Source organism: Trichomonas vaginalis, chromosome II, assembly GCF_026262505.1.
Source record: "Trichomonas vaginalis G3 chromosome II, whole genome shotgun sequence".
Classification (NCBI taxonomy): domain Eukaryota; phylum Parabasalia; order Trichomonadida; family Trichomonadidae; genus Trichomonas; species Trichomonas vaginalis.
In genome coordinates, this window is record NC_067204.1 from 7935340 (window position 1) to 7954992 (window position 19653).

The 19653-nt window shown below is 29.6% G+C and overlaps 9 protein-coding genes across 9 annotated transcripts, besides 2 other annotated features; 4 read left to right on the forward strand and 5 right to left on the reverse strand.

Moving 5' to 3' along the window:
* Positions 1-34: part of a mobile genetic element that runs on past the window's edge.
* Positions 35-3431: 3397 nt separating this feature from the next.
* On the forward strand, positions 3432-4284 carry TVAGG3_0505060 (uncharacterized protein; the record flags this gene model as incomplete). The annotated part of the gene is made up of 1 exon (XM_001326523.1): positions 3639-4244. One exon carries the CDS (start codon positions 3639-3641, stop codon positions 4242-4244), a length of 606 nt encoding a protein of 201 aa, XP_001326558.1.
* Positions 4285-4468: 184 nt separating this feature from the next.
* TVAGG3_0505070 (phosphatidate phosphatase protein) lies at positions 4469-5299 on the reverse strand (the record flags this gene model as incomplete). Its single annotated transcript, XM_001326524.1, has 1 exon — positions 4515-5267. The coding sequence occupies one exon, from the start codon at positions 5265-5267 to the stop codon at positions 4515-4517; it is 753 nt and encodes a 250-aa protein (XP_001326559.1).
* A 429-nt stretch (positions 5300-5728) lies between these two features.
* TVAGG3_0505080 (spectrin binding) lies at positions 5729-7325 on the reverse strand (the record flags this gene model as incomplete). Its single annotated transcript, XM_001326525.1, has 1 exon — positions 5757-7325. The coding sequence occupies one exon, from the start codon at positions 7323-7325 to the stop codon at positions 5757-5759; it is 1569 nt and encodes a 522-aa protein (XP_001326560.1).
* Positions 7326-7455: 130 nt separating this feature from the next.
* Positions 7456-9191, reverse strand: TVAGG3_0505090 (protein polyglutamylation; the record flags this gene model as incomplete). Its single annotated transcript, XM_001326526.1, has 1 exon — positions 7494-9074. One exon carries the CDS (start codon positions 9072-9074, stop codon positions 7494-7496), a length of 1581 nt encoding a protein of 526 aa, XP_001326561.1.
* A 348-nt stretch (positions 9192-9539) lies between these two features.
* Positions 9540-10341, reverse strand: TVAGG3_0505100 (uncharacterized protein; the record flags this gene model as incomplete). Its single annotated transcript, XM_001326527.1, has 1 exon — positions 9591-10331. One exon carries the CDS (start codon positions 10329-10331, stop codon positions 9591-9593), a length of 741 nt encoding a protein of 246 aa, XP_001326562.1.
* Positions 10342-11145: 804 nt separating this feature from the next.
* Positions 11146-12183, reverse strand: TVAGG3_0505110 (uncharacterized protein; the record flags this gene model as incomplete). The annotated part of the gene is made up of 1 exon (XM_001326528.1): positions 11212-12183. One exon carries the CDS (start codon positions 12181-12183, stop codon positions 11212-11214), a length of 972 nt encoding a protein of 323 aa, XP_001326563.1.
* A 47-nt stretch (positions 12184-12230) lies between these two features.
* On the forward strand, positions 12231-13173 carry TVAGG3_0505120 (uncharacterized protein; the record flags this gene model as incomplete). The annotated part of the gene is made up of 1 exon (XM_001326529.1): positions 12235-13128. The coding sequence occupies one exon, from the start codon at positions 12235-12237 to the stop codon at positions 13126-13128; it is 894 nt and encodes a 297-aa protein (XP_001326564.1).
* Positions 13174-16860: 3687 nt separating this feature from the next.
* TVAGG3_0505130 (proteasome regulatory particle assembly) lies at positions 16861-18030 on the forward strand (the record flags this gene model as incomplete). Its single annotated transcript, XM_001326530.1, has 1 exon — positions 16861-18030. One exon carries the CDS (start codon positions 16861-16863, stop codon positions 18028-18030), a length of 1170 nt encoding a protein of 389 aa, XP_001326565.1.
* Positions 18031-18136: 106 nt separating this feature from the next.
* TVAGG3_0505140 (ankyrin repeat, PH and SEC7 domain containing protein SECG-related family) lies at positions 18137-19072 on the forward strand (the record flags this gene model as incomplete). Its single annotated transcript, XM_001326531.1, has 1 exon — positions 18137-19072. One exon carries the CDS (start codon positions 18137-18139, stop codon positions 19070-19072), a length of 936 nt encoding a protein of 311 aa, XP_001326566.1.
* Positions 19073-19504: 432 nt separating this feature from the next.
* Positions 19505-19653: part of a mobile genetic element that runs on past the window's edge.

Below are 19653 nucleotides of genomic sequence, written 5' to 3' on the forward strand. Positions count from 1 at the left end.
AAAAAGTGACAATGGGCGAGTTTGTCCCCCACTCTATTTGATCAAATATAATTTGGGGCCTCAGGTGGCTTCGCTTGCCCGAAGGGCAAGCACGCCACCTTCGGCCAAATTTAATAATTTTTTGAAAAATTGAAATATTCACTATTTGGTTGGCGATCTGCGCCAAACAAATAATGAAGAATACTAATATATGTTTACTTAAAATATGATTAAAATTTCTGAACGAAAACTATCAAAAATAAGTCATAAAAAATATAAAAATAAGAATCTAATTTATTGTAGAATAAATATCCGCAAAGTCTTCGTAACATCCTTAATATAAAGTTACCTCAAAATCTCGATTGAAAGGCATTGAATTTAGTTTTGAGAAGACTTTTTTACATTTTGCGAATTATTAATTATTATATCATTAAGATCATATTGTATTAAGTTATCAATTCTCTTAAATTTTGAAAGCTTAAGAAATTTAAAAGCACAAACAAATATATATTATTAAAATCATTGTATTGATCAATTTAAAAAATTTTGAAATTTTGAATTCGAATTTAAATGTAAGCTTTAATAGTTGTAACAGAATAGGAAGCATCACAGATGTCAATTTAGATTAATGAAAAGTTGAAATTTTTCCAATAAAATTTTATTAATGAAAAAAGATTCATGAAATACAATAATAGTAATATAGATATTTTATACAACATGTTATATAAGAGATCACTATAAATAGAATAGCTTTAAACAAAATAATCAAATCAAAATTTGTATTTGTAAACAGCAAGAGTGTTATATGCTAATATTATGTGTAACTACTCATTGGATAATGAATGCAATATAATACATTGATTTATTGGCTAAAGAAAAAAAAATTATATCCTTCAATTTGGACAATCCGAATTTTTTCTCATTTTTTTGAATTGCATATATATGAATTTGCAATTGAGTGATATCAGCGAGAAACTTATATGCACGTTTAACTTTATCAGATTTCAAATGAAAACATAAATTTCATTGATTATTTTTCAATACGAGCTCAACAAAAATGATACAAAGATGAATAAATAGTAGTGCCCCTAAAAACAATGTAAAAAACAAAAAATTAGCAACAATATACTTAATTTCGGCCAATATGGTGAAAAGTGAATATGTCAAAAACATTTACTCCATCATCTTGTTATCTGTACCTCACGACAGACGAATATAAAGAGATATCAATTTCCAAAATTTTACCAAAAAGAGATTAGGCCTAATTTTTACGGCCAATCTTTATTATTTGTTACACAGATGCTAGATCCACCACTCCCCAAAACAATTCATTTTTTGAATGGCCCTGTTTTTTAGGCCTTCATTTTATGAAAAATGCCAATAGTATACGAATCTTAATATATTTATTTTTTTGTTCTCAATAAAGGTATTCAAAAGTCAATATAAACCATTCAAAATTGAGAGGAAATTCATTGAGAGGCTCGGAATTCGAGTAGTGAGGAAGGGTAAATTTTGAGAGCCAAAATTTCAAATCCCCTCAATATTTCAAAGCCCTTCTACTTAGATTTTGTGACTACCTTATATACTGTCTTAATTCTATCGGCGCTTCGCGCCGATAGAATTAAATGACAAGTCTGTTATAATGAAACTGAGTTTTGTTATTTTATTAAAAGTATATATCTATGAAATAAAAGATTACAAATTGTAAGTAGAACTTAAGAAAATAAAGAGATTTTTCAAATTTATATAAGAATCTAACAAATAAATACATTTCAGTAATTCGCAATTAATCAGAAAAGGGTCAATTAATAGTACACCCATAAAGTAATCTTTGATATCGCTTATTTTTTGACTTTTTATCAAATTTTCTTATTATAAACCAATAATATAATGGAGAATTGGATCAATTGATTCGGCTGAGTGATTGTGTTAGTGTGTGGTCGCTAGGTCTTACAATTTCGAAAGTATGTATAATCAAATATCGAACGCAAAGTTCAATTGTAAAATTCGAGCGATAAATATTTATGGCAAATGCACATGATTTTGGGTACTTCACTGTATCGAGATATCTGAAGTCTGGCTCAGAACTTCAGAGTGCTTCACCTAAAAATGTTTTGTTTTTCTCAATTTTAACATATTTGAGGGAAACCAAAAACCGTTTTAATAAAATTGAGAGATGCTATCTTAAAATCATATAATATTTAGATATAAATCAAAATTAAAATTTGAAAAAATAAAATTTCAAAATAATGTGCAGTATAATATGTATCAATTATAACAATGATATTTATCATATCCAAAGTCATTTTTTCTGATATAAGATTTTATTCGATAAGCATTTTCGACCTTTTATCGCTTTGGGAGGGCGCTTTGCGCCCTCCCAAAGCGAAAGAATCCAAAATAACCCGATTCTAAATTTTGAGTTCGAAATCTCGAATTTTTCCCATATAATAACATACTTTTTAATATAAATTTGGGGGGTTCAGACATTGCGGATCTTCGATCCGCAATGTCTTCACCTAGACCGTATATATATAACCCATGAATGGACAAGGCTGTCATGCACCAGTGTGTTATAACAGATCGATTTATAGTGAAATTTAATAAAATAATTATAATAATAAATTTGATATTTAGAGACGGCGCTACGCGCCTTTTAGCATTCTGGGCACTTACGTGCCCAGAATGCAAGATTGAGAAATTTGAAACTTCGTTTCAAATTTCTGCCTTGCTGTCATGCAAAAAGATCTTTTGTTACGAGAAAAAAAATTTTGAAATTGAGAATAACAATAAAATCGTGATTTTTTGTGATATATGGATTTTTAAGAAGATGTTAGAGATTGAAGTCTCAATTTATAAAAATTTTTTAAATTGAGAGGAATATTAATGATATTATTTTATTTGATATTTGGATTTTTTAGAAGATTTTAGAGATGTCAGTCTCAATTTAAAAAAATTTACAAAAAATAATCGTAAAATAATCGTTTTTGTTCAAATCCTTTTCATTTCGGGAAATTGAAGTTAAATATCAAAGAGATGGTCTATGCTTATGTTAAATCAAATCATTAAAAATTGTTTTGATGACTTTTTCTAACCGCAAATTGTCACTTTTTGATGTTATAAAATTATTATATATCCTATATGTATATAAGATATAAATTAATATCAAAACATCAAAATCGATTTTTGAGAGAATCAAATTTATCACATTTCATCGTTGTTCCGAAATAATATTTTATTTGCGATGTATATCATCACAATTATATTTATCATATTAAAATTCAAAAATAATTTTTGAGTTTCAGATCTCCCTAATTTCCCATATAAATATATGTTTATTTTTTAAAAAATAGAATGTCCAATTATTGATAAAAATCGATCCGCATTTCATGCTTTTAATTCTATATATATAACCCATCTATGTAAACCTTGATGTCACTTTTGCGGCTCGAGGTTTACATAATGGAAAATTTAGCTGCGAGGATGCTGTATACTTAATAATGCTCAATGACAAGCTATTATATGTTGCTATGGCAATAGACATAGAAGCTATGAAAATCATATGACAGTGTTGTATTCTTGTCAATCAAAAGTTTTTTCTTTTGTTCAGAAAATTGACAAAATCTATGAACTTAAGATCGTATATTACAGCAATTGTTATGATAATCTGTAATATATATGGTGGAATCATAACGGCTGTTACCACTAAAGCATGGCTTGTTAGTAGTGGCCTCGGTTATGTTACAAAAACACCGTTATTAGTTTCATTAGTCCCAGTATTCTTTTTTTCAATTACACTATTCATGATTTTGACTTACATGGTTACCAAGAAATATGTTTTATATCTAATCAATTTGCTTCTTTCAATTATTGTAGCTTCAATCGAAATCCATTACGCATATTATTGGACTTTGAACACAAATCCGTTCTTCCTCAGTTTATATCCATCGTTTGAACTCCTCACTAATAGCCCTCAAATTGTTCCTTTACAAAATAATCTTAAATGCTGCGGATTTCGTACAGTTAAAGAGTTTAAAGATGATACATGCGATTCATCACCAACTCATGCATGTTATGTTGAGATGTGCAAGAGACTTAGCTTAAATTTATCTGGAGGAGGTGTTTTCTTAATTGCCCATTTCATATCTCATTTATTTGTCTGTATACTCTTTAGACAAATACAAATAGCAGATCGAAAATCACGTGGTTATGGACAACTTGCACAAATGTCCGCTTCTGACGATGGCCAACAAAAAGATCCATAAGAAAATATGGTTTTACAAGATATTCATGCTTACATTCTCGATATTATTTACTTTTCTTATATTATTATTTCAATCTGTTTTCTTGTATACAATAAGCAGATTTATTATAGAGATTTTGTGTTTTTACTTAAAAATTCTGTTTGTTTTATAATATTTTTGTTATATTTTACGGAATGAAAGAAATTAAAAATTTATTTCCCGTAATAAAACATAATAAGGCGATAAAATTATTTACGTATATATGAACAAAATAAATAGATCGGATTAAGCTCAGAGTTGATATAATTCATCATCTTTCTTTCTATTTGGAATAAAAATTCTATTTTCTTGAGCTCTATATATAAGAGTTGCGCATCCAATGCCAATTACAACTCCTCCGATTACATCACTAACGTGATGCATGTAATCTGTAATTCTTGTTGCTGCAATGAATGTTGCGATCATTATAGGGATAAAACGAAGCATTATCCACCAAATTTCAGAACCATTATTAAAGAATTTGCCTAAGAAGTAGCACATCCAAGTTCCTGTTGCAAAAGAGTTTGATGCATGTCCTGATGGGAAAGAAAGCTTAGCATCACGTTTGTGGGATGATGGGCCTGTGCATTTCTTTAAAGATTCGTCATATTGACAGTAAGAGAAAAAGTTCGGACGAGGACGAGCAACAGTAACCTTGAGTGCTTCAGTAATCAAAAGAGTAAGACAAAGTGATTGAGCTAAGCTCATTGCTGCGAGGCATAAATCTATTTTGCGTGGATACGTTATTGCAAGAAAACCAAGAGTTGCACAAGGAAGAATAATAATGAGAATAGCAACAACTGGAACACCAAGAGTTTCTCCTGAATATGGATATCTTTCGTTGAAATTTTGGAAGAATGCGATTCTTTGTTTAGGTTCTATCATTAATGCGATAACTACAGATACCAAAGCAAGACATATTGTAGCAAACCATTCTGGTAGGTTATCTAAAAAGGATTTCCAAAAATAAGTGAACTCTGAGCCGAGATTTTTGAAGAGTTTCATTTTATTATTTTTGACAATTTCAAAAAACTGACCGATTTTCGAATAGAAAAAATAGTATATGCATTCCAACAGATATGTTTTTTGCATAAATTTGCAATAAAAATGCATATTTTCGATATTTTTTGATACGAATTTCTTATTCTAACAGTTTTAACTTTAGGTGATTGAGTGTATGCATTATATGAAAGAATGCAGTGATATAGATTAAAGATCAATACTCAATTAAGCAGAAAAAAACATAATCTTCGATAATCTGGAAAAGATATGTTTTATCAGCACAGAGATTCTATTTGTTTGTTTAAGCAATCCAAATATCTCAATAGAAATATGTATTTTAAAAATTCAATAATTTTCTATTGACATCAGTTTTCAATACACTCACTCTTCAAATTTACATATATCGGATAAAGAAATGTTCTCGCTCATATTCATTAAAAACAATAAAAATTATTAAATTCAACATTTATTTAAACACGCACTAATATAGTATTATTTATCTGCAACGATAGTTGTAAACAATTTTATGAAATCAGGTAATTTCTGAGAATTAATAGTACTTATTATCTTCATCTTTGTCTTTTTATCAGCATCATATGCATCGTCAATCATTGTTAGAACATCTTTTGCAGAATTCAAAGCTTTTATATTCTTTCCTCTAGATGCAACTCTTAAATCAGTGAATAGAGTTTGAAGCTTATCAAGCTCTTCTTGATAATCTATATCTTCATTATTCATTCCAGTGCCTGATCTCAAATTCTCTATTTCCCTTTCTTTAGTAGCAATTGTGCTTTTAAGTTCATTTATTGTTACATCATTATTCATTATTTTTTGTCTCATATTCTCTATTTCTTTAACTCTTTTAACATCTAATTCTTTACTTGCAGTCAGATTTGATTCTAATTTATTGATTTCAGTTGTCATTTTTTGAATTTTATATTGTTGATTAGTAATTTCAGTTGCTTTAGAACTGATTGAAGATTTTAATTGACTAATTGATGCATCTTTTTGTTCTATTGTGCTTAAATGCATTCTTACACTAGTTTCTAGTTTATTATTCTTATCTTTAACTTCTCTAATTTCATTATTAATTGTATTTAATTTATTTTCAATTTCTTTTTCTTTATTTTGTAATTGTTCTTTAAGTTCTTTTATTTCATTATCTTTTGATGAAACAATGTTATTATATTTAGTAGTCATTTCTGTTTTAACTTTTTGTATCTCTTCTTTGAGTTCTTTTATCTCATTATCTTTTGTCTTGATGTTTTGTTGTAATTGTTCATTAATCGAATTTAATGAACGGATTTCATTTTCTCGTTCACAAACAGCTTTTGAATATCTATTTTCTGCTTCTGTTTTGTTCTTTTCTATTTGACGTTTTAATTCATCAATCTCTTTATCTTTCATTCCGAAAGCTTCATGATATTTATGATTAAATTCTTTTTCATTCTTTTGTATTTGATCTTTAAGTTCTTTTATCTCTTTGTCTTTTGCTGTAATTTTATTACTGAGTTCTTCTAACTGTTCATTTGAAATATCTCGTAAATTTTCTAGTTGGGTCATGTAATCAGCAGATTTCACAACTAAATCTTTATGATACTCAATTTTGGTTGTACAATCTGCGAGAAGTTTAGATTTTTCTTCAAGAAGGAATTTTAATTGTTCGTTTTCTTCAACAAGCGCTTTCTTTTCTAAGATTGCATTATTATTTAGATTTTGATCTAAAGTACTTTCTATGTAAGTCTTAACAGCATCAATTGTCTTGAATCCGAGGTATTCATGAATAACGTCAAGCAATTCTAAGATTTCTTGAGGTGTTTGGCAAATAACTTGAGTTTTATGGACGCATTCATAAACATATGGAGAACTAAATGTAACGCGACCATTTTTGCAAACTGTTGAAAATGTTTTCACATCGATTCTAACGTGTTTCAAAATTTTTTTGGCAATTTCTGCAGGTTCTAAAGTGCAAAGCCATAATTCTGGTCGAATATGGTCGTTTAGATTTCTTGCTGTATGAATGTAATCGATTTCCAGGTCAATAGGCTCTGAATCTTCCATTTTAAATTTTTACGACTTGAAAAAAATTTTCTTCTGATTTCTGAAAAAGAAATCAAAGGAAATCATTCCCTTTTAATATTTGCATCAAATTTTATAATTTTCGTTTCAAAAAAAAATTTGACTCTAATTAGGGATAAGTTTATATATCATTTGTTTAATAACAATATGTTAGAGATGATCTGGTGGTGGAGGGGCTTTATCAGTTGAGAGTTTTGAGCGTGATTCTTCTACGACTTCTCTCATTTTTTGTTGATACTTTTCAAAATTCTTTTGGACGACTTTGAGTCTTTCTTCTTTCGACATTTTGATGAAATCAATGAAAACAAGGTCATCATATTTCATTCTGTCAAAGCAAGGGATGAAAGTGTCAACAGTCTTTCTCTTAGGGAAGACTCTTCTGAATCCACTTTCTATGTGCTTTTCGTCAATAAAGTCTCTGACAGTCATTAAATCATGGAAAACAGGATCATCACATGGTTTCACACTTCTGCCTTCGACTTTTCGGATTCTTTCCTTCGATAATGATGCGTTGCATTCGTATTCAATGCAGGAGATTCCAGGGCATGGATCCTTGAGGCTTGCATCACAATCAATGATGCGTGCCATTCTTAAAGTATCATGCATCAGCCGGTTTTTGATGGTATGATCAAGAACTGAATCTGTTCCACTCATACCTGGAGAAATATTAATTTCTAAGACGTGAGACTTCATGTTTTCGTCAAGGATAACATCAATACCATATAACTCAAAGGTATTTTGACGATGTTTAACATAATTATTTTGATGATTTCTGATTGAGCAGAAACCAGCGATAATTGTTGAGATTGTAACTCTCTCAATATCTTTGAAGATCTCATCAACATTGTATCCGTTGTCTTTAAGGAAATTAATGAAAAATGGAATCGACCATTTCGAATCTTCAACTTTTTCATCATTTCCTTGAGCGCGAGTGAAACTTTCATCATCTTTATTAAGAGCGAAGTTTGTAAGATGAACATGAGCATCTTCTGGTGGAGCATTTGGATCGTATTTATGAGTAGCGAATCTTGTGAGTCCACTATCATGCATGTAGATCCTTAATGGTGAAGATGATGTTACTAATACGTAGAATCTCAAATCAAACTTTCTACCTGTAATTATGAAAGGATGCTCAAGATATCTTTGAACAACAGCTTCTTCGACTGGAGGTTCTGATTTTTGGGAAGAAAGAAGATAGATTCCACGTCCACGAGACATGGAAACAGGTTTAACAATCCAAAGTGGGTATTTTGTCCATACTTCATGTAATTCTTTGGCTTGAGAAGGAATTAAGTAAGATTCAGGATAAAAATCAGCAAATTCTCCAACTCTTTCCTTAAGTTCTTGCATTCTAGATGTAAGTCTGTCTTTTCTACCCATTAGAGTAGCTCCACAATAATGATTGATTTTCTGCCATGCTGCAAAACTAGAATATTGAATAACAGGATATTGTCTACCCCATGCTGCATTGAACCTAATCTTATCTTCTGTTAAATCAAAGCCACTATGAATAAATGCATCTTTTGATAGCTCTGTAATAACTTTATTGACGTGAACACTCAATCTTTTTTCACGTTCTACTGCAGGCTCGTCTTCTTTTGGAATTTTAACATAGTTAAATGGAAGAGGAGCCGAATCGAAGAGTTTTTGAATTGGATCTTCTGTCTTTGGTTTTGTTTCATTAGTTACTGCTTCATTATGCTCTTTATTGATATCATCGGCTGTTGACATCTTAAATTAGAGCACTCTATGATTTTAGTTTAGGGGGTATCACCAAAATTTCAAACGGCCATTTTACGATATTCAATTTCCTATCGATAAAATTCTGACAACAATTTTATTTGTTTATCCTTTCTTTTCCACAGAACCAAGCTCAACCATTGTAGATGTTAACCAAGTAAGAATATTGGATCAGTTTAATTGATGATTTTAGAATATATTTTAGACTCTAAAGTCAAATTCATTAGGAACTACTAACTCACATGATATTATAAAGAGTAAGTTACTTATTAGTCAATCAATAGTATCTAATCGATGAATTCGATGAAATAATATTGAAGATATGTATTAAACTGAGGTTCATAGAGAAATAATTAATCTTTATAGACTATTGTTATATGAATTTGTTGATTGTTTTTGTTAGTTTTCTTGAAAAAAAGAAAATTTGAAACTTGACAAAAAAAAAAGAAAGAAAGTAACAATTATAAAAATTACATTTTTATATATAGTGATATACAGTCATGTTTATTAAGCCATGAGGCCTTCAGAAGTTTGGAAACATAATCTAAGCATGTCCAGTGTCTCTGTTAGATCTGCGACAACTTTAGTACTGTGATAATCCGCACGTATTTGAAGAAATACAACAGCCGTGCCAAATAAAACTACATGGGTGAATATCTGAACACCCTCAATAATAAGTTCGTAAGGTTGATCATCTGTGATACCTGCTATTTCGCTAAGTGAAAATTGCAGGGCTTGCGAGTTCGCAGCAACTGATAATGAATTTGCATTTGAAGGATATGTAAAGGCAGCATCGCCATCTATTAAAACTACAGCAAATTGTATAGCACCACGTAATCTTTCTATAAGAGAATGTAATATGAAAAACGAAGCATTGCGAATAGCAGGACCAAGTGAACTGTTAAAATGTCTAAAGATTGAACTATCATTGCCATTATATGTGCTTGGAGGGAATTTTTCTGTAAATGCTTTCATAATTTCTGTTGCAATTCTATGTGCTAAAACGCGAAAATAAGCTGCATCGTGGAATAAAATTACTTTAATACCAGTTTCTTCGGATTGAACTATTGTGATAGCAAGATTTTTCATTAAAACATATGAAACTGGACATCCGACTGAACGTTTTGAGATATCTGTTAAAGCTGTAAGAAGGCCAGAAATACTGTGAATATTTTTACCGTTACCTTCGAAGTCCGCGGAGAATAATACAAAGCCTCCTCGCGAAGAAATGCAAACAGATCTCAACATTGTATTTAATTTCGTCGTAAACTTTTCAAAAAGCACAAAAAAAACAGTAAATGATTTTAATTATGGCATTGATATTCAATATCAGTGTGCATTCTACATATAGAAATCTTCCACTTTTATGTAAACTGGCTGTAAACAGTTTACAAACGCCAAAAAATATAAGGAACGTTCTTTGATAAATTTTCAAGTTTGTTCTTCAAGAAAGACTTTGAGAAACCCAAAAAATATGTTATATGGCAGCGATTCTATCATTGACACAGTTCAATTTCACATAAATTTACAAATTATTCAAGTTCAAAATTTAATAAAATGATGCGGTTAAATTATTTTATTTATCAATTGCCTATCATCTAATATAACTTGATTTATGTGTGTTTTTGACTGAATATTTTTATCTGTATCGAAATTTGAAAACTTTTTCATGCATGAATATTTGACTCTTTTTTATTAAATACTCATTGATTCATGCTCAAGTTAAGCTTATTGTCGTAGTTAAGGATGCGTTAAAACCATTATATTAGAATTTTGATCGGATTCATATTGAAAATTTAGAATGAGTTGATGATTAGCAATGAAAACACTGTGTTCGCGCTATGCGATACATTATGATTTGCCTAATTCCGATGTCAGGAATTTTCCAAAATAAAATTTCAGGGTTATAGTTCTGAAACACTGGAAAATCTGATCTTATAGTTGATCAGTAATCAAATGAAGTAATAAGAGGTGAAATTTCATAATAACGAATTCAAAATTTCAATAACGAATCTCCTGTCCTTAACTTTGATTAATCAAATGCTAATGAAAAAGCTTTCTATTATGAAAGAACATCTAAAAATCTAATTTATTTACAAATATAATATAAAAATTCCGAAAATGGCGATTAATGGCTTGGCCTTCCCTTTGCAGACACAGGGCGGAAAATCCTTGGCTTTCCAGGCGTCAATATGCTCTTCGAGGACGTCTTCGTCGGAGCATTTTTGAAAAATCCGGGAAATCCTTTAGATTCGAAGGATCCGTAAGATGACGGTGGTCGATCGTCGATCTTATCTCTAATCTGTTCTGTCATCAAAATTTCGTCGTCATCGATATGGCTGAAATCTAACGGAGCAATAGTGATTTTGTCTGCTGGTTCAGGTGATGCTGGTGGGTGTGGCTCTTCTACAGGCTGTGGAGGTGGTGATGGTGGCTCTTTGACCATCTTTTCTATTGATCTTGGAACATTATTTTCTGAGCCCTCTTCAAATTTAACGGTAGAAGGTTGTTTCTGTATCCTAGGCGTCTTGGGCTTCCTAGGCTTAAGCCTTTTTTCGTCTAAATATACTAATTTAGGAAGTAATTTCGCAACTTTTTCGCGATAATCTGGAACTTTCGCAGCTGGATTTCCTGCAAGTGTCAATGCTTGAAGTTGTGGTGATGTAGTGAGAATTTCGATATCTTCGAGATTTTCGATCAGATTATCTTCAAAATCAACAATTCTGAGACGTTCCATGCCTAAAAGATCACAGAAATCAGTAATTTGATTGAATGCTACGTATAATTCTTCTAGGTTGTGAGAAAGTGTACTAATTCCGTCTAAAGAAGTTAAATTGCAGCTAGCCAGAGAAAGAAATCGTAAATTTACTAATTCACAGCCGATATCGCGAACTGATGGTATGATTGAGTTATTTAAGCGAAGTTTTTGCAAGTTTGGAAACATTTCACCGAGAAATGTTAAAGTTAATTCTCTTGTGTCTACTTTTGCTTCTAGTGCTTCTAGCATACCGAGCTCATTAGGTCCTTCATAATTTGCGATGTTGTCAACTTCATAACGAGTTCTATCGCCAGGAAACTCTAAAATAGCTCGTTCAAGCATTTTTTAAACCGATAAAAACCGTTTTTATTCTTGATACTTTTTTTTTTATTTATGGCAACAGAAAAAATTGACGATCTTAAAGTGAAAATCGAAAAGCTTAAGGAAGCAGAGCTTAAACTAAGATCCGAAATCGATGATGGAAAGGCTGAACTCGAACAGCTGAATACATCAATTCAAAGAGGTGAAATTGAACTAGAATTGATAAATGACGCGTTTAATTTGAAATTTGGCGATGTTAGTGCTAATGAAAAGAATGCAATGCTACGAGCAATGGAGCAATTAAATCAAATCGATATTTTAGAAGCTGAATTGGTATTAGAATCAGAAAAAGCACGGCAAGCGCAGATAGAAATAGAAAGGTTAAGTGGGATTGCACCAAAAGCTCCAGTTCAAGAAATTGACATTTTTGCTTTTGAAAATCAAGAAAAAGAACTCGCAGAATCTCTAAAATCACAGAAAATACGAAACGCAAAGCGTGAAAAGAATATACGACTTACAGATTCAAAAATTGCCTCAATTTTAGTTGAATTAGAGGAAATCGATAAAAAAGTCGCCATAAAGCAGCAAAAATATCAAGAAATAGAAGTACAGCTCAAAGAAGCCGAAAATGTTCGATCAGAAATTAATTCTTGTTCTGATAATTATAAAACTAATAACCAAGCTGTTCATGAGATACAAGAAAAGTTAGAAGAAGCCAATAAGGAAATTGATGAAATCAATTCGCTTGTTGAAGAAAACCAAGATTTCTTTAAATCAGAGATTCAAGAAAGCCAACAGCTACAAGACCTTCTCAAATATATTAACGAATCTAATATGCCGTGGGAGCAAAATAAAATTGATCATGAAGGCTTCGAAAAGAGATCTACGAAATTTAGAGCAAATCTCACGGATTTACTTCAACAAATTACATCGCTTATTGATGTTATCAAAGCGGAAATGGAATAATTACTTTATATTATATTTATTTTTGTTTTGTATTAAAAATTTTATTTATAATTTGGAATTTTCGTTATACTCAAACTATCTTCTGCAATTTCTTTTGTGAGACATATATTGTAAAAATGAAAACATATTTAAAGGTTGCAATTACAACTTTCTAGTTATCTCTTAATTTTTTGGATCACCAACATTCTAAGATACAATGTTATTATTTTTGGCCCGAAAAAGCTACAATATATCACTATATTCTACCTAGTTTAGCTGTGAGAGGATATCACAAACAGCTACTTGTTCCCTTAAAGAATATTAATTCAAGATATTGTGAAAGCAAAATTTTCTGATCTCCATAGGAGAGACAAAAAGAAAAATGATGGAGATATTCCGTTCAATTCTGCATGATATAAAAATTATTTTTATATGAAGCAGAGAATAATAATGAATATATTCCACTCATTATGGCATCATATAATCGCGATCTTGACAAAATTGCAAAGAAACATAAAGGAAGAACTATACTTTCATTTACAGAATTTGTTTTAGGAAATTATAAATCTATGGATAATTATTTTATTGATTTGTTATAATAAGATAAAAACATATAAACAGCTCGTCATTATGGAAAATCTCAGCTGAAACTTGCAGGATATTGGTATTTGAGTAGAAACAATATAAGTTATATTTTCTAATTTGAAATTAGAGCTGACAAATGAATTTTCTAGAATAAATTTAGGGTTTTTCTGGCGATAACTTCTAAGAATAATGACTTCTTTAATTTTATCTTTTGTAGTGTATAAAAATGATCCCTTGATTTCAGTTACTGAATCTGGTATCACTATTCTTTCTAAATAAACAAATCTAGTCATTGAAGTTTGTCCAATAGTTTCGACTGTGCTAGGAACGATATAAGAAGTTACATTTTTGTATTGAGGATAAGCAATTAATGTGCATGATGAGAATGAATATAAGAAATGGGAGAAAAAAACTTATTATTAAGATAATTTCATCTATAGCTTTATAAATTTAGAATAACAATGATGCATCCATCGATAAAAGAAAATACTAAATTATCCTTGCATGTATTCACTTTTTGAGATGAATAAATATAAGTTATATTATTTAATTTGAAATTTGATTGGTAAAAGGAGTCTACAAGTGTTATATCTGGTATTTGTTGTCTATAACTTCTAAATATTGTGACTTCTTTTATTTTATTAAGATTATAATATAAAAATGCTCCTTTTATCGCAGTTACTGAATCTGGAATGATAATTCTTTCAAGAAAAACAAATCGCGTCATTGATGCCGTTCCAATGGTTTCAACGGTGTTAGGAACAATATAGGTTGTTACGTTTTTATATTTTGGGAAAGCAATTAATGTTTTCATATCTTTGCTAAATATGACACCATCTAATGAACAATAATACTTATTTTCTTTATCAACTTCGAATTCTTCAATAGGAGATTGGTCGAAAGGAGTTCCAAGAAATAGCTGGACATTTTTTGGCAAAAATATGTACTTCATATAAGAAGTGAGTATAAATCCTTCGTCGTATATTGTAGTAAGTGATGTTGGAATGGAAATATTTATTAAATTCTTAAAATTTAAAAAAGTTTTTGAAGGAAGAATTTCAAAACCATCATTGACTATAATGTATTTAACAGCATCTCTATCACAGTTATCTGGAATTGTGATGGTTTTGTTTTCTTTGTATGCAATTGTAAGTGTATCAGAAGAAATACCTCAGAAGAGGATAAACAAAAAATGACACTTTTTATATAAAAAAATTAGTAATCTATCTTACTGTCAAAAAACACAAAATAGGAATATCTAAAATGTATATTAATAGAGGAAAAAACTAAAACAATGCATTATCAATCAACATTTGCTTTAAAGGAAATGTACTAAGATCCCCTCGTAATTATTAATCCTAAAAACTAACGAGATTTTTGTTCACATTTGTTTGACGTCATTAAAATGGAATAGAATTTAAAGAAGTTTAATGTTCAAATGTGTTATATCTTGAAGAGTAAAATATCTTCAAGATAAAGTTTAGATTTATCTATATATGTGAAATAGAAACGACGTTTACAATAATATAAAAACATACAAATTAATGTGAGATATTGAGTATCTTGACAGAATTTTACACGAATTCACTACTTGTGCTGAAAATATATATTGAATATTGTTTTCTTTGAAATCAGAATTGCGAAAAGAATTAATGTTTTGGGCAAAAATTGGATTTTTCTGGCGATAACTTCGAAAGATAATAACTTCTTTTACTTTACTGAAAGTTTCATATAGAAATGCAGGATTAATTAATGTTACTGAATCTGGAATGATAATTCTTTCAAGAAAAACAAATCGCGTCATTGATGCCGTTCCAATGGTTTCAACGGTGTTAGGAACAATATAGGTTGTTACGTTTTTATATTTTGGGAAAGCAATTAATGTTTTCATATCTTTGCTAAATATAACACCATCTAATGAACAATAATACTTATTTTCTTTATCAACTTCGAATTCTTCAATAGGAGATTGATCGAAAGGAGTTCCAAGAAATAGCTGGACATTTTTCGGCAAAAATATGTGCTTCATATAAGAAGTGAATATAAATCCTTCGTCGCATACTGTAGTGAGTGATGTCGGAAGAGAAACATTTATTAGGTTTTTTAAGTTTAAAAAAGCATATGAAGGAAGGATTTCAAATCCATCCTCAACAACAATATATTTTACCGAATCTCTAACACAATCTTGTGGAATACTAATGGTTTTGTTGCCAGTGAATTCAATTGTAAGTGTTTCTGATATAATACTCTAAAATAGTTTCATTTAAAAAAATGACACTCTTTATCACAATCAATATGTCACATTGTTAACTTGATATTAAAGGCTTCATAAACATGGTAAAAAATTAGAATCCTTTTAGATAGATATGCAATGATGTAAATAAATGATATATTTATTATTATTTTTAACTTTTATTGACCCACATTTCCTAACATGAATTATAGGAATCCTTTTCCGAAAATGATAGACCACAATTTATATGTATTGTACAGTTAATTTTGTTATTTTTTTCATGTTAGTGAGACTCAAGTAATAGTGATATTTCTCCAGTTAAATAGTGTAAATATGAGCAAAAAAATATGAACGAATTGGCACTATTTAATTGTATTTTAAAAAAGTGGATCAACTTTCATTGATCCTAGATAAGTTATTTTGTTAGATGAGTTCCTGATTGAATAATTTCGTTATCAGTTACTTGTATTGGCGCATATCATGAATTATACCCACGCCTTTTGAATAATCTTTTATAATTTATTAGAATCCTGTATAAGGCGGACAAAAAAGCGCGGAATTAAAAAGTCACCTTTTGAGCATTTTTTGAGACTCTGTTTGTCATAAAATATACATTTGTAAATATCTGACACTAAAAAATTGTCCTTTCAAAGTTTTTGACATTATATGGTTTTGTGTCAGAAAAAACTCAATGATATTTTTGCAGACCTTATTTATTTAGCCCAGCCCTGAACAAATAGCTGGTATTGTCTCATTTATGTCATGAATAGGATTACTTGAGATAAAGTTATCGATTTGGAAGATTTTTGCAAAATTTGCGAAGTCAAAAAAATATCACAAAAATATTTTAGGATAATTTTTATTTTTGTGAAATTTTTTAGGTTTTAAGCATCAAAAAAGACAAGATATATAAAAATTTGAATTTTTAAATTTAAATGTCTGATCTTGACAAGCATCCAAATAAATACAGTCGATTGAGAAGCATCTACAAATACTACATTGACTCATTCATTGCATTGTATCAATTAAAAACAAAAGATGAAGAAGATTTAAACTCGATTTACAAAATTATCAAAACAGAATTGATTGATTCAATGAAATACCCTCCTCAAAATTTTATAAGAAGTATTTTAAGTATTATCCCGTATAACAACCGCTACACAATGTCATACTTGAAACTTATCAAATTCATTTATGATGATTATCATGTTAAAGAGGTCAGAAACATTGTAAATATCTTTAATTTCATGTTTTATAAAGAATATGGAATTAAATTAGACAATTCAAGTGATTTCGAAGATATTAAATCAGAAAATCTAATCATTCATTCAGAAAACACAATTTATAGAGCAATTATTGACAACAACCTCGAAAAATTCATTTTATTTACAGAATGCGATGAATTTGATGAGAATCAAAAACTTAATAGTAGTTTATTTCCATTTTCGAATGCAGAATATTCATTACTTGAAGTATGTTGTTACTACGGAGCAGTTGATTGTTTCAAGTTATTAAGAACGAAATTTAAATCAACAATAACTGAAATATGTCTTGACTTTTCATTTTTATGCGGAAATCAAGAGATCATGAGTGAATGTTTGAAATATCAAAGGCCAGATAATTATTCGATGAAATATGCAATTATTTCCCACAACATTGATTTTGTTACATTCTTGACGAATGAGTACAATATAGAGATCGATTTAGAATATTGTGGAATATATAAAAATCTTGATGCACTTTTAGTTTATTATGATCAAACTAATAATGTTGACAAATGCATTTTATATTCTGCTTTGTTTGAAATTCCATGTCTTTGTGAATACTTCCTTTCACTTGGTGCAAACATCAATGAAAAGAATGATCTTGGGGAAACAGCTCTTATTTTTGCAGCAGATTTTAATTATATAGAAATGATTGAATTTCTTATTTTACATGGTGCAAATATCAATGAAAAAAATAATCAAGGGGAAATTGCTCTTCATTATGCGGCAGATAATAATCATAAAGAAATGGCAGAGCTTCTTATTTCACATGGGGCAAACATCAATGAAAAAGATGAAAATGGAAAAACTGCTCTTCATTATACGGTAGAAAAAAAATAGTAAAGAGACAGCTGAATTTCTTCTTTCACATTGTGCAAACATCAATGAAAAAGATATTATAGGAAGAACAGCTCATAATATTGCAGTATTTAGTAATCACACAGAAATGGCTGAACTTCTTATTTCATATGGTGCCAATATCAATGAAAAAGATGAAAATGAAGGAACTTTTCTTCATATGGCAGCAAAATATAATCAAATAGAAATGGCTGAACTTCTTATTTCGCATGGAATGAATATCAATGAAAAGAATAGCATTGGAGAAACTACTCTTCATATTGCGGCAAATAACAATCATAAAGAAATGATTGATTTTCTTATTTTGCATGGTGCGAATTTTAATGAAGAAGATGATATTGGAAAAACCGCTCTTCATATTGCAGCAAATGATAATCGTAAAGAAATAATTGAACTTCTTTTTTCATATGGAATGAATATCAATAAAAAAGATAAATATGGAAGAACTTCTCTTCATTATGCAGTAGATAATAATCATAAAGATATGGCAGAATTTCTTATTTCATATGGTGCGAATATCAATGAAAAAGATAATTTTGGGAAATCCGCTCTTCATATTGCTGCAGAAAAAAATAATATAGATATGGCAGAATTTCTTATTTCACATGGCATGAATATCAATGAAAAAGATACTTGTGGAAGAACAGCTCTTCATATTGCTGCAGAAAAAAATAATAAAGAAATGGTTGGATTTCTTATTTCGCATGGCATGAATATCAATGAAAAAGATAATCTTGGGGAAACATCTCTTCATCTTGCAGCAAATAATAAAAAGAAAGAAATGGTTGATTTTCTCATTTCACTTGGGGTGGATTTCAATATAAAGAATAAAATTGGGCAAACAGCTCTTCATTATGCTGTATTAAGAAGTAATAAGGAAATAGTTGAAATTCTTATTTCACACGGTCTGAATATCAATGAAAAAGATATTTTTGGAAGAACTGCTTTTCAAATAGCAGCCAATAAGAATAATAAAGGAATTGTTGAACTTCTTATATCACATGGTGCCGATTTCAATTCCTGAGAATATATTTTTAGGCATGACTAAAAGAAATTTATGAATTGATATTATTTGTTATTATTTAAATATTTAAAATTATGCTTCTGTTCACGCCAGAATGTTTAATAAAAGTGAGACTGGTTTGACAGACAAATCCAATATTCATTAACTAACAATTAAAATTAAAGTACTGATTGAGTAGTTGATCTCAAAGTTGACTGTTTACTACTATTTGAAGTGATTTTGGATAATACTCAATAAGCTTTGCTCATACCTGATTAGTTTTGAATGGTAGCTCCAAATTAGATTAGTATAGCATTAAATGTCTATTTTACTGAACATTTATTTTTATTGTTCCCATTTTCATCTTATATTTTACAATCAGCATCATGAGTAAGTAGCAGTAGGATAGGTCTCGTGTTTTTCACCTACTTATTAATACAATGGAGTTTTATCAAGAGTGCACTTACCACTTTCTGACCCGCTCAGATAATATCATCATATCTATAATTTAATGGAAAAAGAGTATAATAGCAATGTTAGGAGCTAAGCAATGATAAATAATAACTTTTTCCCGACAAAAAATATTAACTTTTTATTATAGA